The 21,426-nt window shown below is 41.4% G+C and overlaps 1 protein-coding gene and 1 long non-coding RNA gene across 2 annotated transcripts in view; one reads left to right on the top strand and one right to left on the bottom strand.

The window, feature by feature from the left end:
• Positions 1-21,080, top strand: part of LOC139113435 (GAS2-like protein pickled eggs) — a 52,849-nt gene extending 31,769 nt beyond the window's left edge. The window contains exons 4-8 of the mRNA XM_070674619.1: positions 15,188-15,389; positions 15,479-15,563; positions 16,277-16,679; positions 16,944-17,313; positions 19,546-21,080. Of these exons, the coding sequence (XP_070530720.1) occupies positions 15,188-15,389; positions 15,479-15,563; positions 16,277-16,679; positions 16,944-17,313; positions 19,546-20,498 (2,013 nt within the window). The 3' untranslated portion in view covers positions 20,499-21,080. The remainder of the gene's footprint in view (positions 1-15,187; positions 15,390-15,478; positions 15,564-16,276; positions 16,680-16,943; positions 17,314-19,545) is intronic.
• Positions 310-14,565, bottom strand: LOC139113436 (uncharacterized). The gene is made up of 3 exons (XR_011547691.1): positions 14,393-14,565; positions 14,255-14,294; positions 310-1,436 (listed from the first exon to the last, which is right to left on the bottom strand). It is a non-coding gene; the product is annotated as an uncharacterized lncRNA (long non-coding RNA).
• Positions 21,081-21,426: the final 346 nt, after the last annotated feature.

Raw genomic sequence — 21,426 nt, 5'->3', positions numbered from 1 at the left:
ATATTCATATTTCTTGACGCACGAATCACGAATATTTGCCGAAGGCGGAATAAAATTGCGGGAGAACTAATTTGACCTCCTAATTAACCCTGCCTGTTGCCACTGTCCTCAATCATGGACATACTTTTTCTTCATTCGTTTGATGCGTAAATAAGTAATTTTAACATCTCTCTGTCCCAATTCGCGGATGCATATTGTATTAATTGCGATCATTTAGAACGGTCGAACAAAATAATTTATTTCTAACTTTTTATCGTATATTAGAAGAAAGCATGTGCGCGCGTTGTTTTTTAAGGATCCCCAATTACAAATTATGAAAAAAAAATCATGCGACTTACCAATCTGCATGAGCTTCAGCGGAGTTGAAGAATTCTGCCGGTGACTGCAACATAAAAAAGAAAAATTAATGTAGACACACCAGTATAGTTAATAAAATTATTAAAAAAAAAAGGTAAAAGTTTTTTTTTTAAAGATTTGATTAAAAAAAATTATTCTTACCTAAAAGTTGCTCCGCCGATGCAGGATGCCCGTCCCGGGCCTGCTCCTCCTCTCAGATGGGACGTGTCGAGTCATCCTTCCGCGCACAAGTCACTCGCGAACGCGCCCGATAAATTACCGTCACAAAAATTAATTTTTTATTGAACAATTTCGCATGACAGTCCACGACACTCCCGTTAAAAAATTGTTATATAAAAGAATAACGCCCGAACACTGCGGAACTCCCGAAGCGACCGACGAACCGGCTGCGGTTCGTATTTGTATTGTTTCGGCGTGCGACATTTTTCTCCTTCGGATTTTTATCTAAGCAGAATTTTTATTTCGCTCAGATAAAAATCCAAAGAAGTGTTGAGCTGTAATAATATCAACGTAAATTCCATACAAATGTATAGAATTTACATTGACATGTGAAATTGAATTTAAGACAAAATATATAATTGATCAAAAATTTTTTTAATTTATGTATATCGTTTTAAAAGTTTTTATTATTTTAAATTACCGACGCGGTGTATTAATATTTTATTTTATTAAATATTTATTTTATATTATGTACTAATATAATTGTGCCGCGGGTACAAGTATAAAAATTTTTTCCCACCCGAAATGCTTATAATTAAAATCTACAAAAAGAAAACATGCAACTCACGGATATGCTGGCGGCGGAGTGCTCTGGTGACCTGTAACAAATAAATGAAAAAAATTAAACTGTAGAGATCTCAATAATTATTTAGAAAAAAAAGATTATACGCGCCTCTGATTTTTCAATTAAATAACACAAAATTAATTTCTAAAAACGGCAAAAATAAAAAAAATTGATCCTTACCAATGGGTTGCTCCGCCGGTGCTTGATGCCTTTCCTAGGCCTCCTCCTCCTCTCAGTACTGGTTACTTTAATGGGGATGTGTTTCTTTGACAAAAGTCTTCCTCTGGTTTTGTATCTGAAACAAAAAAGAGTTATATTTGGTTAGTAAAAATGACGAAAATTAAACATGCTACGTTACAAGTAATTACAACTATTCTATGTGAAATATTCACTTCACAGATACGCGACACATATATCGATCGCGAAGATTGGTTCGCATCAGCTAATATTGTATAGTAATTGTATCTACGTTTCAAGTATTCACCGTGCGAGATGTGTACGCCACGCACGCGACCAACCTTTACTCTCGGTCACTACGCAGCCATAAAAATACACACGTTAATAGAGATTTTCAGGCCTCGCATTCCTACACCACGAATATCTCCCGAATCTATTGCAAACTGATCGATTGAAACCCTCTTCCCTCGAGCAAGACTGTACTTGTCGACGTTTCATTTACGACAAAGAAACGCGAATTTAATGTACGCGAATTTAATGTACGCAAATTTAATGTACGCGAATTTAATGTACGCGTACGCGAGGTTTTAACTCACTTTATATCAAAAAGATGTAATCGCTGGTACGCACAATTAATCTGGGAAGGTAGTTCACGCCAGATTACGCGCTCTGACCCGCCGATTGTGCGTGATTCTCGATAAGTACGGAGCGGCTGCTGCGTACGTGCGGCTCGCTCGACCGCTGGAGAAGGACAGAGCGGGAGGGGGATAGCGAGGGAACGTAGCTCATGCGTAACGCATGTACTTTTTTAAATAGGAATTGTTTCGTTAGATAAAACCTATAATATTATTGAGCAAAAAGTTAACCATTTAATTCAACGTATTAAGAAATATGAAGCTAAAAATAACTTAATTAATTTATTTGCGATCAGTGGCAAAGCAGACTTAAAAATTATTTACTTTGTTTTAGATAATTGAAAAATATTTTTGTATATAATTTCGATATAAATTTTCCTCTCAACGGCAAATATAAGTCTTGGCGAGAAATTAATTTAATCATTACTATCGGGGCGTTATGAATGTTGCGCGAGTCTTATATTATCTCCGGTAAGTGCGTCTATCAATTATGGGAGTGAGCGTGGCGATAGGTTGAAATATTCTACGGCGTTTCATTAGACTATTTCCTTGATCGTGTAATCGCCTCTAATCGATCCTCGGCAAATACAGCGCGCTGCGCCCGTTTTATAGAGCGAGTTTTCGAAGAGATAAATTTCACCCATACGCGCAGTTTCACATTCTGGATTACGTATGGAGCAAAAGTCGGAAACGAGACAATGTATCGCGAGCGTAATGGGCGATCAACGATCGGATTGCCATAAATCTTGATAGATTATAATGTGCGTACTTACAACGTGTTGTTTCCGCGGGGAAATTTATTCGTGAGATTATTTAAGACCTTATTTCTGTCGAAACATTTTCGCGAACGCGAGATAAAGGGTGTGACTATCTATGTTTACTACAGACAGCTCGATAAATTATTTATCTCTAATTTTGCAATGCTTAAAATTCTTTTACAACTAAATCATTCTATATATCCTCTTGATTGACTCAATATAGTATGCATTTGAGATTCCGATAAATGATATCGATAATTAATAACCGTTCATTTTTCAAGTCGACATAGAAGGTTAACTTTCTGCACAAGTAAAGCCATAATCGCTCGTTAATAAATAATGTCTCGCGAAGAGTGAGAAGAAGAAGAGGAGCTAGAGACGAGAATAGAACGACATTCTTACTTTCGCCCGATATCCTTCACTGTCGAACAAAAAGCATGAAATATCTTGGCGACTCGATCGGACTTTATTCTCGCGATCAAGATCCAGTATCGCTGAAACGAATCGCGATCTCGTCTCATAGATCGCACTCCTCTCTTCCCACGAAAGCCTCCCTCGCGCGCGCACGATCCTGGGAAGATCGGCCGGTGATGATAATGCCAAGATAGCGATCAGTATCTCGTCCAGAGGTTCCATCACTTTCTCCGCCGTGTACACATCTATACATAGTGTTTCAGGAAGAAGTGTCATATATGCGGAAGCCGCGGGATATCGTTACGAGGATAAAAATTCATATAAATGAAGGTGCTGTTCTGCAGTTATGGAGTCGCAAGAAGATATATTTAATAATGTCAAGAGTACTTCAGAGAACAAATTTTAGCTTCGAGGGAAAACTCAAAGACAGAATATATCGGTTTTTTTTTTTTTAATAATTTATCGGCTATAATTTCATCGATAATTTGAAAAAGTCGTGACAAGTCGATGACGTTTCATGTGACAAATGGAATTAAATTATTTTAGTTATTTAACCCTTCATATCTTCATGTCTAAGTGTTATCATTTTATGATTTCTGTGAATTTATTACGTTAATTTATGTGTAAATTTTTTTGATTAAATTTCCGCGATTATTCCTATCGATTATTTATTTCCGAAATTCCAAATGTCACAATGAGGACACCGTGATTAGGAAGTGACCCGACGATCGACTTTTAAGATCTTTCTTCGCTTATTCTGACCAGTCACGGAGTCAACACTTGTGATGTAACCTCGTTCGAGTCGTTTGGCCGATACTCTTGGTCATTGCATCTCACCGTGTTGATTAATGTCTATCGAGATCGATATTCTTCAAAGCGTCCGCGGGTTATAGATCAATTTTCCACAGTCATTGCGTAAAAGGACCGATTGGATAGTAGGCTTTAACCAATTGCCTCTTTTATTTCATTGAGAGTCAATTTTCACGAGATATATATCATATAATTATATGACGAAAATAAATTTACTAATTTTTATGACTAAAATTAATTAATAAAACCAATATAACGATGTTTATCGCTCAGAGTCCACGTAAATTAAGTCTTTTTGCATTACGCTCCAGCGATTACATTCACGAATAGTTCCGGCATATCTCACGGAACTATATCGTACGTCTGTATCATTCGAATGCCTATATGTGGTACGTTGCTATACATATCTATTAAATCCGATCGTAAGAATTTTTCTACGAAATAAATCTTTATTATTCAATTCATAAAAAAAAAGAAAAAGATTAATGCGCATATAGGAAAAATAGTTGCAATAAGTGAGCTTTGATAGCCTTGGTATTTAAGAGTTTCTTGCCAGCCGAAAGACCAAGTGGATTAGGTTAGGAACACCCTGTATATTTGAACCGTGGCAACTTTCTTCGCGAGCGCGTAACATTGTAAAATCGATGGCAGTTCGAGCGCAGTAACGTCGCTGACAAGCGCATTAAAAGGCCGCAGGACACTTCTCGTTTGTTCAGCGCAACCTTTCGTATACCTCGGCAATACTTCCGCGTGTCGACGTATCTATTAACATAACAACGCGAGGAAAATTAATCCCGCCGCCGCCGCCGGAGCCCGCGAGGCACTTTCCTCCACCATCCGCTTCTCCATCATCGTCTTCGAGGTCCACATTCGCGTGACCCCGGCGCGCGTGCCTTCTCCTCCGCGTGCAACGTCGTCCTCTTAAATGCGGCTACATACTAACGGCGCATGCCGCGCAATCCACGGCGCAATCCACGACGCAATCCGCGATGCAAGTCAATCTACGCAAATCGGAGCCTGCGATCTGCTGATCTTCCGAGGGAATTGCTCCCTTCTCGCGCGAGACTACCTTTTGAAGGAGAAAGCTCGCCCGCCTATTGCGCGCAGCTTGTGACGGAAGTCACCTCTTTCCCATTCACCGAATATTGAAAAAATTGTAGCGAACGTTATACGACGCATCATGAAAATATTTCTCGAATAAAATATCTGTCCCGGAAATTATTTTTATGCATTTTTTTTTCTCCTAATCTCGTAAATCGTTATTGATGTTTCGATAGTTTAGAGAAACGAACATATTGATAATTAAAAACGGAATTAATTTATTTTAAAATTAAATTTGCGTGCGATTTTTGAAACTGATTCTGGGTGCATTGGTTAAAATTTTTTTTTTTTTTTCTGTATCCAGTTTACGATGAAAATAACTCTTAAACTTGTGAAAGGGTATAGTAGTATTGTTGATCAAAGATGTTTAATCAAGACTGGTTTTACGTCATTCTGAGACGATCAAGACAGATTAATCTTCGTACCTAACATTTAAGTTAACATTAATACGGGGTAATAAACAAGGATTATTAATATCGCGTGCTAATAAAGTATGTTTGATGTAAAATCGGAGGATCATTCCGCTTGTCTGGAGAAATATACGATCCTACCTCGCGGCAACCGGCAATTATGCAAGTCTATAAATTAATTGCACTAAAAGAAGGTACCCTCCAGTAATTAGCGATTTATTTTCCGCATCGAGGAAACGTGTTCGTCGCATTAACCTTTTCCGAGTCAAACCCGTTCTTCTGGCTTTCCGCTCGGCGTTCTATCCGCGCAGCGTATTCCGTTTCGCCGTGTATCCGTCGCAATATCGCTTTGAAAAACCATATAATTACGTATTTATATTTTAAATAAAAAAAAAAGGTGTTCATTCTTTGTAATCTCTAGCAAAGAAAAGATGCCACCTTTGACAAACAATATTTTATATAAAGAATGATACGCGTGGTCGCTTGAGAAATTTCCATTACAGACGTCTTTTTGTTTTCTTCATCGAGAAAAGGGGCGGCGCGAGAAATCCCGATGTAAAAAGCAATATATGTCAATGAGACTGCCCTTTTCTGACAACGTAATAAAATCGGCATAAACTTGTCATTCGCTACGATGCGATTGTCCGCGTATGTCAAGCGTATACCGCGAAACGCCTCGATTAAAATCGTTTGGCCTGGCCGACGGGGCATTACACGCGAAGCGTATCAGTGTCACAAGAAAAAGCTGCGCAAGTATGTAGGACGATTGATCGATCGCCGTGGAAAGATTTAATGGTCGTCAATTAAGGAAAGGATTTGCCTTTCGGTCGCGCGTTTCATCACAGGAAGTGCACCTGCCGCGCGACTTTTTAATTTCTCGCCCTCCTCGTCGATGAACGCGCGGGTCAGTATTAAGAATTAGAAAGTCATCGATACGCTTCAGGCAAAAAGGAAAAGAAAGAGTGATGCTTCTTCAGATCTGTCATTTTTTTTTGTTTCGTTCTATCGTTAGATTCTCTCAGCCATCTTACTCCGTGAGTAATTAATATCAATTAAAACTTAAATCACTTTTTATGAATTTTTCCAAAAAAGAAAAGAAAAAGAAATAATAAAAGAAAAGAAAAAACAGAGAAGATGTAGATAAAAATTAAAGAAAAACGAGAGAGAAGACGAACATTGAATCGTAATTGCGCGGATGTTACCGTTCACGTTGATTTTTAATGCGTACGACAGTAGCGCTTACAAGATACGACATGTAATGGTACACAGGTACACAAGAGTAATTAAACAGCGTGCCCGGCGCCGTTCCTTAACCGTGATAACGTAAGTTACGATACTATAAATTAATGAACGTAACTAACGCGCGCGATCGCTTATATCGCGAACACGCGAGCGATTTGAATTAACTCGTTAGATATGCGCCACGGGAATAATCCGGCCACGGTATTCTCCACTTGTAAAGATTATTTATGGATCGGTAACGAAAATCTCATATAATATTATTCGCATTTACAATAGCAATGGAACAGGTGTTTGCGAGGAAGCTCGCTACCCCGTGGGCATCTGAATAAATATGCATGCGATGGGAATTATTATAATTGATTGATCGTTGCATGACACGGGGATTAGACGTGCACAGTCTATATTATAAAGTATTTATGAATACTTACATAGGCTGTCTAGCTGTTAGAGAAGAACGAGCCGACTTGACCTGGCAAGTCGCAACGGTTTAACGAACTTAGTAACACTTGGTAATTTTCACATCTCAATTTTAGTTCACGTAATATTAGTCCGGGCGCGTGGAACTACGTAATAACGATTGAGTAATAACGCGATACTTAGCGTCGAAATAGAAAATCCACCGTACGAAATGTCTGTCAACGTAGCAACGATTATTGCTACGATTCTTACGTAAATCGGATTAACAAAGTCGCGGCGACATTATCGCGGGTACTTTAATTTCGAACGCAATTCATTAGCGCGCACGCTACGCGCGCCGGAGATCTCTATCTGCATCCGATTTGCGCGCGCGAGAAAGTTGTTTTACGAGAATCGCTCGGAGCGTACATCGCGAAATCATTTCGCGTACAGAGCGATACGGAATATTTAGAAAAATTTCTCGCAGCCGACCGGCAGATCTCGATATCGCGTGGGCGGTATACAGCTCATGCCAGATCTTTCTCTCTTTCTTTCGTCTACCTCTAATCTCTTTTCCTACCTTTCTCCCTCGTTCTCTCGAAACGAATACACCGATAATAATCCGTATTCCGTATCGCTAGGTTGGGTCAAGTTACGTAAGCCATGACGGCCTTGCATTATAGCATCATAACCATTCATCCTGTCCGTTCACCTGCAATGCGCCACACAATTTGTCCCGAGCGAGCGATTTGTACGTATATACGTATGCAAGGATAACCCCCGATCATCGCGTGCTTTTCTCCGACTAAGTAGATATTGGAGAACGAACTGAGAAAATTGTCTATTTGTCCGATATTATCGTACCGATAATTTTGTAATTGTAAACGAGCGATTGCACGTAAAAAACCTGGCGATCTGAATAAATAAAAAATAAGACTACGGTCTTTTATCTAGTAGCGCTTATTAATTTGCTTTTTTCAAAATTAGTTTCTTTAACATTAATATCGCCGCTGGTAGAGAAATGTACCTATGTACCTACCATATCGACGATAAAATGTGCGAAATATTCGAGAAATGTAAAGGAATTAAAATGCTATGATCCGTAAAATCAATTTATTGGTTTTCAATATTCGGCTGGCTAGATATCCATAATTCAACTGCGTCGTATGATAACCTCTGAGAATATTTCCACTTGAATAAAAATTCGATAAATGGGTAATATGAAGATATGTGGTTTACTTATATATCCCTTGACAAAACTTTGGAATGCATAAGAGTAATTGAAAAGAATTTTTCAACGTTAAGTAACGTGATTATAATTTCATTAAAAATTTATGAGGAAGAGGACGTGGTCGACAAAGGAAATGGAAAGCCGCATATTTAAGAACCGACGAATCACTTTTGCAAAATGGGAACGAAATCGCGTGATTTAATTCGAGCTATAGCGTACTCGCAAACCGGAAACGCGTAGCCTACAAACTCAGTAGCTCGTAGACAATTGGTCTGTCGCAAAACGGTCGAGGACGGTGAAAGAGGTCGGCCGAAGATGGCGATTGTGTTCTAGATCCAAACCCGACTTACGATTATCAACGCAATCGGAAAACGGCATCTAATGACTCGGGATCGCGGTGCAATTAAGTGCACGATCAAAGGATATTCTCTCGCGATTGATTTTTGGTGTTTATTACGAGTCGCTAATGTCGCCATTAGTCTCGCTGCCATATTTACCGGCTAAAAGGATAACAAGCTGGATTCGCTTAATAAACGCCATAAATTTTGCCTGTCGCTGCACTAACGTGCGTTAATAGCCATTAGAAAATCGTCGTCGAACCGGTTACATTATCGTCATTGATACTTTCGTTATTCCGTAATAAACGAAGGAATCATACATTACGCAAACGTTGTCAAGCCGCGCGTTTCAATAACATTTAATGATAATTTATCCATTTGTCGACGGACGAATGTCACGAGACTTGTCAAGTCAGTCGAAGTAAAATCCTTTGTCGTATGGTTTCTCTCAATGTCTTCGTATGCCTTGCGCGAAACGCGCGATTATATTAACGTATGCATTATTATTCTTTCTAAGATACATCGCGATGCTTTTTTACTCATTTACTTTACAGCGTAAAAATTTTCATGTCATCCGTTTTTGTTCTTTTAAACAATTATATTAATCGCAGGCAATGAAGGGTATTCTACTGCAGTTAAGAGCTTGCGGGCTATTTTTTAGTTTTGATATATCGACAATTCGTTCTTTCGTATAAATGGTGGCCATTTCGATCGTTTCCTCCGCGCAATTAATGCGACGCGTTAATGATACACGAATGACGTCGAGTTAATACCTCGTATAATTGATTCTTAAAATAGCGTTCGAAACGGGTTTTCCTCGACGGCTGATGCAGAACGATAACGCAATCGGCGGAGTAAATAAATCTGCGCGCTGAGCCCTGCAGTGTGCCATTAGGGTCGAGTCACCGATTGGTTGCGTCAAGGCGTTCGTCGTAAAGCCGACGAAATCCTGCCCGGTTAACGTGCCTCTTAATTGCAAATCGTTTCGTATGTTTGCCACTTATATAGCCAGTTGGTGGTCGTCGCGAATTGTCTAACTATTCCACGCACGAGTAGAGCTCACAGCGGCGCAGCTCGATCCGATTTATATTCTTTCGTGTTTCTCGGTCTCTACAAAGCACTGCGTGTTGCGCCGCACTGAGAATGTCAGACTCCCGACTGTCTTATTATCTAATTATTTCAAGTTTTCGCCTCGAGTATCGTGAACGGAAAATACGTATCTGTAATTCTTTTACGGCTTTTCGCGGAAGAAAATTCAATTAAACTGTACTATCCGGGATCTCGTTTAAATGTTCTTACGTAGGTATAATGTCGAATGCAATTTCCACCAAGTTCTTTTTAGCGCGAGTTAAATACAAGTAGTTAATGATTTTTAAAAGACGACGTTTTCTGTCAAAAAAATTATCCGACGACGCCTACGATACGTGGTATAGTTGACAGTATATCCGAAGTTTATTAATTTTCGAACGGTACTCTCTCGCGATGCGACTGAATTCGTTAACTGACTCCGCGACCTGATTAAATATTTGGAAGGAGAGACACCGTGACGTAAGTGGAGGCTCACAGTCGACGTCAGCCAGGAACGCCCTCGGAATCCGCAATGGCACACTCGTTCGCGATGATTTACCGAGCCATCGCCGTTTCCTTCTACAAAAACCCAGCCCGGGCATCGAGATTTTCAATTCCCCTATTACGTAACGTATCAATTTGTCAATCGTGATTGGAGCGAGACTTATGAGATAGGACACTCGGAGACACGCGTGAAATTTTTAATACATAATAATTCGAGGTCACGAAACTCGAGAGACGAAACCGATCGACTTTTTATGATAATTAGGAGGTAGATGAGGTAATAAACTTGTTGCTGTAATAACAACTGACAGCTTAATGTATGTAGGTTTATATTGGAATTTTCAGAGAACATTCATCACAAAAAGAAAGAAAAAGAAAAAAAAAGAAAAAAAAGATAATTTAAATTGGATACATTTTTTTTGTATCTTTTTTATATAACGTTATTTGCATTTTACGACAAAGTTAGAAATAATGATCATAAATACGATATTAAATTTTTGCTAAATATATCCCGTCTATTTTTTAATCTTTTCATTTATGTTTTACGACAGTTTTTCGCAGTAAGCTATGCGACCATGTGCACATATCATATCACGACAATCGTGCGGATATTGTATCTTCTCGCCGAGAGTATATTTACGTACGGCACGACGTAACGTTCCGCGCAATGGATTATTTAACGCCTTGACACATACGAGAAATAAAAAGACCCGCGTCGACTTACATCATCGAAAGAATTCCGATAGTCGCGAGCGGCCAGGCGGCTTGTTAATTTATCGAGCGGCTCGTATAAATCGTCTGATCGAAAAGTGTCACTGACACTCGCGACAGGAAAACGCGGTGTTCCAGCCACGTGTCCGCTTTCCAGCGGTCCGTGACCAAGAATCTCACGCGGCCGTGTTGTATTACACGTCGCAAACACGAGCGGGGCAAATAATCTTTTCATTGCTGGCGAGTGTCAAAAGCATGCAACTAAATATAGGGGCTGGAATGTAATTAAACGTTTGGAAAATTTCGTTAGCATATTAGTGGGAACATGTAACGTATAATTTGATGAAGATTTAGTGGGCGTCTTTGGTTGGACAAAAATTTATATGACAATTAAAATTCTATAATGCATTTTGGCGTTCTCGGCAATCGATGCTTTTCTTTGAATATAAACGAAGTGGCTCATTAGAATTCCTCAAAGAGATTAAAACGTATAAACCGGGAGGGAGACACGCTTTCCCAACTGTCCATACAATTTGTCTGACGTGTAAATGTTCAATTTCAAATAGTCGTAACTGGTTGTAAATACGGACTTGTACACGATAGTTGGATCTGGGTCGATCTTGAGAAGCACTAAAACACGTTCTCAAAGCTAGATCGAATCTCTTTCCCATAGACATCCTGTATATTTAAGGTGATCCGACTCGGCGATAAAGGGGAGTGATCGATAGCGCGGCCGCGGTTTAATGCAGAGAAAATTTTGATCTTTGAACTATCAAAAAGCAATTCACAAAATAAAGCCGACTAAAAGAGTTATTGATAAAGATGATGATAAGTAAATGTGATTACCGAAGTGCAGCGTTTCGAACGTAGAGAATAAATCGCGTTTATCAAAAGTTAAATAAATAAAAAAATTATTTATAGAAATGCAAGTTAAAACAAATGATAAGAATTTAATAACCTACGCAAAAGGAAAAAAAAATGTATATATAAGAAGCACGATGAGTTAAAGGCGGCAGAAAAGTGTTCTCAGCTTCCAAAGAGAAACTATCTCCTCTTCTCGATTTTCTAGCTATCTCAGGAAAATCTAGACGAGGTAGCATCTCTCGTTGCTCATTCCTCCGCGATAAACATAACTAATTGCTAAGCACGTTTAGACAATTCCTCATCGAGACGCATAAAAATAACGATGGGACGGTACACCTTCCGTGCCACCGCTGCCAGGTCGAGAAACAAACGGAACACGCTCGGCGTCGTAAATCGCGGACCCTGATGACTCGATAAGCTCGTGCACCCAGAAGAGCCCCGATAAACTGACCGATTTCTCACTGATTGCCGATCATCGATACCCCCGGCTAATGATCACTTCCGGCGGGAAATATCGGCGCGGCGGTGCGCTCATTGATAAATGATTACGTCAGTGACGTCGCGCGGTGCAGTGGGTGGCCACCTCGTGAACGCCCAAGGACACGCGTGTTCGCGTGTTGTATCGGCGCGAGATTTGCGACCGCGATACCGCCGACTCGGCCGCGATCAATATGAAGCGAAAGCCGCTACACACGACGCGTCGTTCCGCGACACGGTGCCTGCGGATCGATCGATCTGTGGGCTTATCGGTTGATTCAATCGTTAACGCGCGCAGGAAGAGAGAAAAGGGAGTCGCGGTCATTGCGATCGGTCCATCGATCGCGGGCGTGTACCTACACGGCGGGACAATAAATCGTCAGCGACGCCGACGGGGACGTCACTTTGACGGCGGCGTTGAGGAATTGAATCGGTAGTGGTACTTGGTGGTAACACTTGTACGCTACCATATGTTCTCCAACCTCCAACCTCATGCTATAGCCAGTATCGACGTTGAAAGAACTCGTGTTGACATACATAAAGATTTCTATTTGTGCCATATCGTTTAGGACTGAATTTTTAATATTAGAACGATCGGAGAGTGAATCCACGTCGGTTTCTACCGAAGAAGACGAAGTGACTTGTTTGCGGCAAAAAATTGTATTCAAGAAAAAAAATATTCTACGCTCTGAACTATGGAAGATTTCTTGAATTAAAATTGTTTTTATTCTTGATTTCTTAATTAAGCTACGAAACATAAAACGCGATTTATAATTATTTCATGAAAATTAAATGAGACCGCGCAATAATCGGACCGGTTGTAAATACGAAAATATAACATGAGTATGGATCGTTGCGTAATTTTTTTTTTTTTTTTAACAGAAACATTTTAATTTTATTATTCAACGATAAAGAAACGCAAGTCTTGCACCTCTTCCTTTCGGTTGAACTCAGAGTTTCGAAAGTTTTCGCTCGGGATAGGAGAAAAGAACTCGCGCGCATCTCTTTCTCGCGTTTCTGTTGAAGAGGTGAAACGGACTTGTTTTATAACAAGAGACGCTCCTTCAATGTTGTAGAATTGGAGACTTTAATACGCGCAATTATTTCTGCTTTCTAATTCGAGTACTTGCAAAGACACCTGTGAAAACGATCCCTTTCGCTGTTGATTGTAAAGTGAATAACCCGCCCTTTTAAAAATCTGTGGCTATTACGAGACTTTCGAATATCAAGTGTTAAGTGTACAAGTAAAAAAAATTAAACACTAGAGAGATAAAAAATTTGTGAAATTAACGATTTCTTAATATAAAACTACAAATTGGTAAAAAATTTACAGATTGTTTTATATTATATAATTTTTTATAGAAGTACTTATTTAACTAAAAAAAAAAAGAACTAATAATAGCAAGTTGCAAATTTAGAAACTCATGTTACGTGGATAAACTGGCGATCGTTATGTTCACAACGTGCGAATTGGCCAACAAAATCGCGACGCGCGACCTTTCCTTCATTACGCCGCGAGCAGGATCGACTTTCTCGTGAAGAAAAGCAAGGTTTCCCGGGCTGGTAATTGATCTTACACGAGCGACTCTGCGTTTTTGTTTAACGTGACTCAGTGAGCGACTGCCGCTAAAAGCGACTCGAAAGACGGACTCGAGCAGTTTTACCTGCTCTCTGCGGCCTTGTTAACGAAACTATGGACGTCCACTGAAACCCATCCTAGCACCACTTCCGAGAATTTTATTTCGCTCCCGTTAATTATCGAAGTCGTTCTATGTTCTCTCTCCTTTCGGTTCGGCGATATTTTTCACCGCAAAATAACGCAAGGGATAAAACAGAATTTCGGCGAAGTTCGATGCTTTGAAGAAAAAAAAAAAAAAAATTGGTTGCGACGCGTGTTTCTTTCTTTTATTATCAGTTTTTTAATTGTATAAAACACCCCGATTACAAACAACGAAAAAGAAAGAGCTTGTGACTCACCGATCTGCATGGCAGCGGAGGTGTACAATTCTGCCGGTGACTGTAACATAAAAAAGAAAAAAAATTATATAGACATGTTGATTAACTAATGAGATTAATAAAAAAAAAAGATTTTTTTGTTTTTTAATTTATACTTACTTAAAAGTTGCTCCGCCGATGTATGATGCCCTTCCCGAGCCTGCTCCTCCTCTCGGATGGGACGTGACGAGTCCTCCTTCCGCGCACAGGTCACTCGCGAACACCCCGATCCGTGATTCTATAATCGCGAAAATTACTCAATAATCACTCTCGCGCGTTCCATGCTCGGCACTCGCGATTAGAAGAAAGTCGTGTGTCGAAAAACTACGCCCGAATACTCAGCGGATCTCACGGGACGACCGACGAACCGACCGTGGTTCGTATATCTTAATATCGGCGGTGACGACACTCGTTGACGACGGCGGATGCAACTGCGTCGATCTGTAACAGAAAGAGATATCAAGATTAATCGTAGGTATCGTGCCGGAAGGGTTTTCGTTAAACAAAAGTGCGAATTACTTTCGGCACGAGCACGCGGTCTGCGTAGCGCGTACGTACGTGTGTGTTGCTCGACCGCTGGAGAAGGACAGAGCGAGAGTGGGAGTAGTGGGGGAATATACCTAGCGCGCGGCACGTAGGCTCGCGCTCGCTCTCACCCTGTCCCCCCGCCTCACCCCACCTCCCCCCGCGCCTATCTATTCGTTACTCTCGTTCGATTTAATTCATGCGTAACGCACCCATTTTTTATAATTGTATATATATAAAATATATATAAATATATATATAAATATCCCGTAAAAAAATTTTTTTTATGAAAAAATTAATATATTTGTATTTTTGGAATATTTACATAAAATGTTATATATTTTAATAAATACCAAATATTACAAGTTCGCGATTATTTTCTGCTTTTAGGTTCGCGATATCGTCGAGGAGTGCACATGTCCGACACAGTTTCCGATGATCCATGTGGCTGAGGGCAAGTATCGAATCGGCGATACTAAAGTCACGATCTACGTCCGAGTTTTGCGTAGCCACGTTATGGTGCGCGTCGGTGGCGGATGGGATACCCTCAGCCACTATTTAGAGAAGCATGATCCGTGTCGATGCAGAAACTGTGAGTATCGCACCTTTTTATTAACCCCTTCTTGTTAAATAAATCATATCCCGATAAATCTAACGACCGATTTCTGCTTATACTTTCAGCACACCGTTCAATGGTCTCAGCAAAGCTCATTCAAAAAGCCGGTGGATCCTTCGATCTAGGCAACGCGCAGGTACATTACGAACGGTGAGTACCTCTCCATTTTCAATATCACAATTTTAATTTATAATTAAATATCATCTATTTATCATTTTATTATTAAAGTTATACAACGCTGGAAATTTATTTTTAGTCCTATTTTATCATATTTTATGAATTGTTTTTACGCGGCTGAATATTTTATTTGTATTATTTTAAAATTATCTGACATTCAGTCCTAATCGTATACAGTCATGATCACAGTCTATCGAAACGCCTATCTCTACATTTTAAGTGTAAATACCATCCAGTTTGTAAATTCGACGTTGCGTTAGCTTCGCTGCCTGAGCTATGAACATTTTATCGCAAGTCACTCTGCGCAGGGTAGTAAAATGCATGGATGCATAAACACGCGTTGTGCATACATTATATGGCTTACAGTGCCGTCCATAAGTGCATTAGATTTACATGAAAGAGAAATAGTCTTTTGTGAAAGCGGGCTGTACCGCATTGTGCTCTATCGCCTCTAACGTTTACGAGAAATAAGGGCGAGGTAAATTTACCGACGTTCGTAACTTTTCCTATAAATCTCCCCGATTTTATCTCAAGTTCGCGTACTTACGTGCGGTACTGTACGCGTCGTGACATTTCGTCGCCATCGCGAAAACGGAAAATTCTTCGATGCACACGCGGCCGGGCACGACCCGGTAACGACCGACATCAATTCCGCTATAACGCCCGGTCGTTGTTTCCGCCACCAGATCATCACCTCCGAGAACCCGACGGAGTTCCGCGTCGAGCGTCGGTTCGGTACAGAATCTACAATCGGCGCAGCTGCACGCACCACCCAGAAGCATTTCCAGCAATCGTTCGCGATCGCCCACACCTCACCGGCCGACAGCCGGCAGCAAGCAGCAACATCAGCAACAATCGTGCGACGAGCAGAAGAAGCGCTCGCGAAGTCCCACGCCACATAGAAAATTGCTAGCGAGCCCGAATCACCAGACCGACGTGGCGAAGCAGAGATCAAGGTCACCGACGCCTAGGGCGAACCTAAGATCGAGAAGTCCGACACCGCGGAAGAGTACCGACCCCCCGAGAAAAAATGCCAACGAGGAGGCGCGGTCGCCGACGTATCACGGGAAACCGCAAGAAAACAGCCGAGTAAGTTTTGCTTTTTATCCTAGGAAGGAAACGTATTTTTAGCGAAATCTAACACGGCTTTTGTTATAGAACTCCCCCCCCCAAAAAAAAAAAAATTAAAATTATATTAAAACCGAGCTTTTTTAAAGATATAATAAAATCTTTTTTTTTTATTTTAAAGTTTTATAATAATTCTCTTGTGATTTTTAAAATAAAAAGACATTAAGGAAAGGGAAAAAAAAGAAAAAAAAAATGATTAAACTGAAAATTCGTCACGTTGTTTAGGAGAGCGGACTTAAGGTGCCAGGTGAATTCACGAAACGATACGTCGTGGAGGGTGGCGTAGCGCGCCGAGCCGTTGAAAAAGACGACACGCCGAAGTACGAACCGTCCATCTACAATTACAAGTGCAGCGAAGATTCGAGCAGCAGCCGTAGTCCGACTCCGAGTAAAGAGGAACAGCCAGCCCTCGAGACTTTCGGCAAAGACGCGACCGTGAGCACCCAGAAGTCGCCGCACGGTGACGGAGAGCACTCGGATAATTGCAGCGAGGTGTCCGACGAGGGTTACCGCAGTCTCGGTGCCGTTCAATCGTCTACCGCCAACGGGAATTCCACCAGCACGCAGGGCTCGCCCACGGTTGCCGATTGTCAAAGTAAGTTGATACCATATTTATATATTCCCAATATCGCGGCCCCGCGCGGAATTCAATCAGAAACCGCTGCCCGTATTTCGCAACGTCGAAAGTAAAGCGTTTCGTCTTTTCATTTGTATCCCGAGACACCGTCTTATTCGATAATAAAATTGATCGGTTCTGTTCGGGGAGATTGATAAGGTCTCGCGACGTTCGTTTTCGCTGTCGAGTGAATACGGTTGATCAAGCTCGAGTGGCCCGACGCGCGTTTCGAGACGTGCACTCGCCGTTGTCGGCGAGCGAGTCATCGAAATTAATAAGGGAGTGAGGGGACAAAAAAGAGGGAAAAAAAATAGAAAAAAAAAAAAAAAAAGAGAGAGAGAAGAGGAGAGCGGAAGGAGAAGTATAAAGAGCGAAAGAGAGAGATGTAAATGCATGCCGCGCTTGACGAACAAACGCGCATTGTGCTGCGAGCGATGGAGGCAATGTCGCGTGTCGGGGTGAGGGACAAAAAAAAAACCGCGACCGATGCGAATCGAGAGATTAAATTCGATTAGGCGGCGAAGGGAGGGGAGTGAGGAGCTGCTTTGTGCGCGAAAATAGAGAGGACGAAATCGCGCGTTCGCGTTCACAAGCGGAATTTAATACTTCGCCGCGCGCGCGACGTTTATCTCCGCCTGTCGATCTCGCGGGTATATCGACAACGACGAATTAATTCGTCTGTAGAGGCTCGCTTTACGCGACAGTAGATAGAGGCGATAAATTTTCTTTGTCAGACGAAAAAGAAAGAGAGCGAAAAAACGCGCAGAGAAAGTTGCTTTGTACATGAAAAAAAATTAATAAATAAATAAAAATAAGAAAGAACAAGCAATCGTGATATAAATTAAAATTACAATCTTGAGAATCAATTATTTAAAGATTATCTTTTTTTTTTTTTTTTTTTTAATTGCCAGTTTAATTGGGTTTAATAAGCACATTTGTAAAACATGCTTTTAATAGAGCAACACCGAAGTAATAGAGAAAATTCGTTTGTATAAATTCCTTGTACTTTAAACTAATCTTTCTCATAACCTTTTGCTAAGCCATTTGCAAATACAATGATACATCTATTTAGGGAAAGTCTTTAGAGATTTCGTCAGAGATAAAATGGCAATCCAATTTATACGTAATTTCATGGTATTTCCTCGTGATCTAAAATCGTTTGTTAATGCCTTTTGGTGATCTTAGGTAATAGTTTGGTAATGAGCAGAAATTGTAAAGATCCGCGAGTCCCGTTGGTTCGTATGTACATATGTACGTTTAAGTAAGCCGGTAAAAGCTATCTTATGATACCGCGCGATGGAAGTCTAGTTTGCATCTCTAGATCGACCGAGCTGTCGCATAAATCCCACGCGATTTACATACAATGTGCACAAATTATTGAGAATTTATACGAATCCACGCACACGTACGACACGCGTGCGTTTCGCTATTTGAACGTCTCGCATTAATTACGTCCCGTTGACGTGGGATCAGGCGGGCCTTTATCGATTTATCGAGGACCGTCCTGTCAGTCGCGAGCACGGCAGATACCACGCATACGAGATTTCGATGGTAGCTCGCGTCTCGCGCGTCTGTTCGAACGTACAAGGGCATTCTCCCGCGAATTACGTCGGACTCTCTCTTTACAAATCGTTCGCGGGCGCCCGGCCCGGCATCTGGACCACCCTGCGGAGGATTAATATTGAAAGTACCCGGGCACGCAGAACGCGTTGTAAAACCGTGCACCTCCTGGGCCGGGCTGACATTTAGCCGGTGGTATAACCGCCGATTATACGAGGGATCGCTCGAAACGTGGGCGATCTCCAACAACCTGTCCTCGGAACAATCGCCGCCGGTCGATCCTGGATAACACTCTCGTCGTACGCTCTCGCCTTGAACACGCGCGAGCAATCGCGCACTCGAGGCGCACTCGACTCATTTGACGCGGTTGACGCATTGCCGCGAGTAGAAAAAGTTCGCGGCAGCCAGCCGCGACCCGCTTCTTCGATCGTCCCGATGCTTTTCCCCGTAACAAGTTGAACGGACTGAAACGACTTTAGCTTAACCCGGTGACCTGAACACTCCGCTCGGCGTAGCAAAGAAAAATACAAAGCAGACGATTTTGAAATAAATCTCAAAAATTAATATCGAAATAACTAATTAATTAAAAAATTTCAATTAAATATTAATGATTTCGGCATAACAGCACGCGTCTTTTCTTTTCTGTTTCAGAGCAACCTCTGAAAGCAGAATCCGAAGAGAGATCAGGCGTGGAGACCGACAGCATCGAGACCGGATTGCGCAAGGTAGTTCGAAAAGATAGACTAGTGAGCCCCTTACGAGTTTCGTCGCCGTCTAGAAGCGTGACGTCCTCGTCGACAGGCGGCGACAGGACTCCTCGCGCCGGTTCTATTGCGCGTGAAAATAGTAATTTATCTAAAGCGTCATCCGGTAGTAAAACACCTAAAGAAAATAATTCTAGCCCGGAAAATAGCCCGCTGAACCGCGGTGGTTCCATTCGCAATAAGACTAACGGAAGTTATGGGACGCTGCGAAAATTAACACCAACTGGGAGTCTGAGTAAAGTGTCGTCGCCGATAACAATACCTAAATCTTCCAAAGCGCCAGTCGGCAGTAGTGCTACGTGGAACGGCCGACAGACCAGGCGGCGGGCTAGCATTCAAACGGATACTTTTTTAGACCCGAAATCCACGCCGGCCACGTGCGCTACGACGCCGAGTTTCTCGCGCAAAAGTCCAGGTAGACAGAGCTTGCAATCCCGGCCAAGTGCGAGCTTCGGTGCTCAATATGACAGAAACGGCAGGAGGATCAGACCCTCCGCCACGGGTACCGCTTCCCTCCAATCGTCCCCTACTAAAGCGACGAATCCATTGCTCGATCAGATTTTACAGAAATTGGGCGACTTGAAGGACGAGCGTCAAATGGTGCAGAAGCTGCAGGGCCTCTTAAGAGACTATCAGACTAGCTCGACCGATGGCGTCGAGGATATGGATTTTGCCAAAGTGTGGGTGGACACTAACGGTGCTATGACAGTGCCCCAGGATGTTCATGTATCGGTTAGCCCTCGAAAAGATCCGAAACCACAGGAAGGATACTCGAGGATACCGGTACCTCGCGCCCTCTCCTACAAGAGACCGATGTCCGTAACGTCGGATAGTGTCTGAGGGTGGTTCTTCCCTTTCGATCACGAAGGTCGAGATATACCGGGTAGCCTTCGCGTGTTAGGCTAAGTTAGACTGATCGAGTAGACGCTAACATTAATAAGAGCAACCAGGCGCGCGCGCGCGTAAGTAATTGCGCTTCTCGTCGTGCTTGATTCTTGATTCGATTTGATAGTTAAGGTCAGACGTCTTGATTGCGATGGAAATAAAATTAAATTTTATAGCCTTATTCTTTTGATCGACAAATCAAAGTGTGATATTTTAAGGATTATTACGATCAATTGGCGGTACCGATCTTCAATATCATATAATCGGAAAATACAAATGGTCGCCGGAAGAATATAGTAATTGCATGCTCAATTTCTACGCGATCAGTAACGCCTAATCATTTTTATTTGAACGGTTATATAGTTTATCGAATATATTTATCAAAAATGATTTATCGTACGTTAATGACCTCGCTGAAGAAGAAGAAACGAGTCGAAAAGAATGCGAGAAGTAGGTGAGAAGGAATTGATTATTGCAAATCGAATAAGAGATCCCTTGAATAAATTTAAAAAAAAAAAAAAAAAAATCAAACAATAACCCCCTTTCCCTTCGCCCCGTCCGCTCAATTTGAAGCAGACTGCATTATGTAGATAGCGACGTGTGTCGTCGGATGGATGCCATTCCAGTGTTTAACTGTTTTTTATACCAAACGCAAGCGTAGCGCCAAGTTTTTTACCAAGTGTCTTAGTAACGGATTAAGATAAAGAGAAAAAAAAAAAAGGTTTATTTTATCGACGAATAGCACGGAAGAGGAATATTTTTTAGTATCACAATGTGTAGTAGACGGTCATATACGACGGCTGTTAGTTAAAGCATTTCCGATATTCGAACGATGATGATATTATCGGCCTCTTTCTCCGTTTATTACCGCCACCGGTGATTT

This window comes from Cardiocondyla obscurior, linkage group LG02, assembly GCF_019399895.1.
Source record: "Cardiocondyla obscurior isolate alpha-2009 linkage group LG02, Cobs3.1, whole genome shotgun sequence".
Classification (NCBI taxonomy): domain Eukaryota; kingdom Metazoa; phylum Arthropoda; class Insecta; order Hymenoptera; family Formicidae; genus Cardiocondyla; species Cardiocondyla obscurior.
Note: the sequence above shows the minus strand (reverse complement) of the source record. Positions and strands in the feature narration are given on the sequence as shown.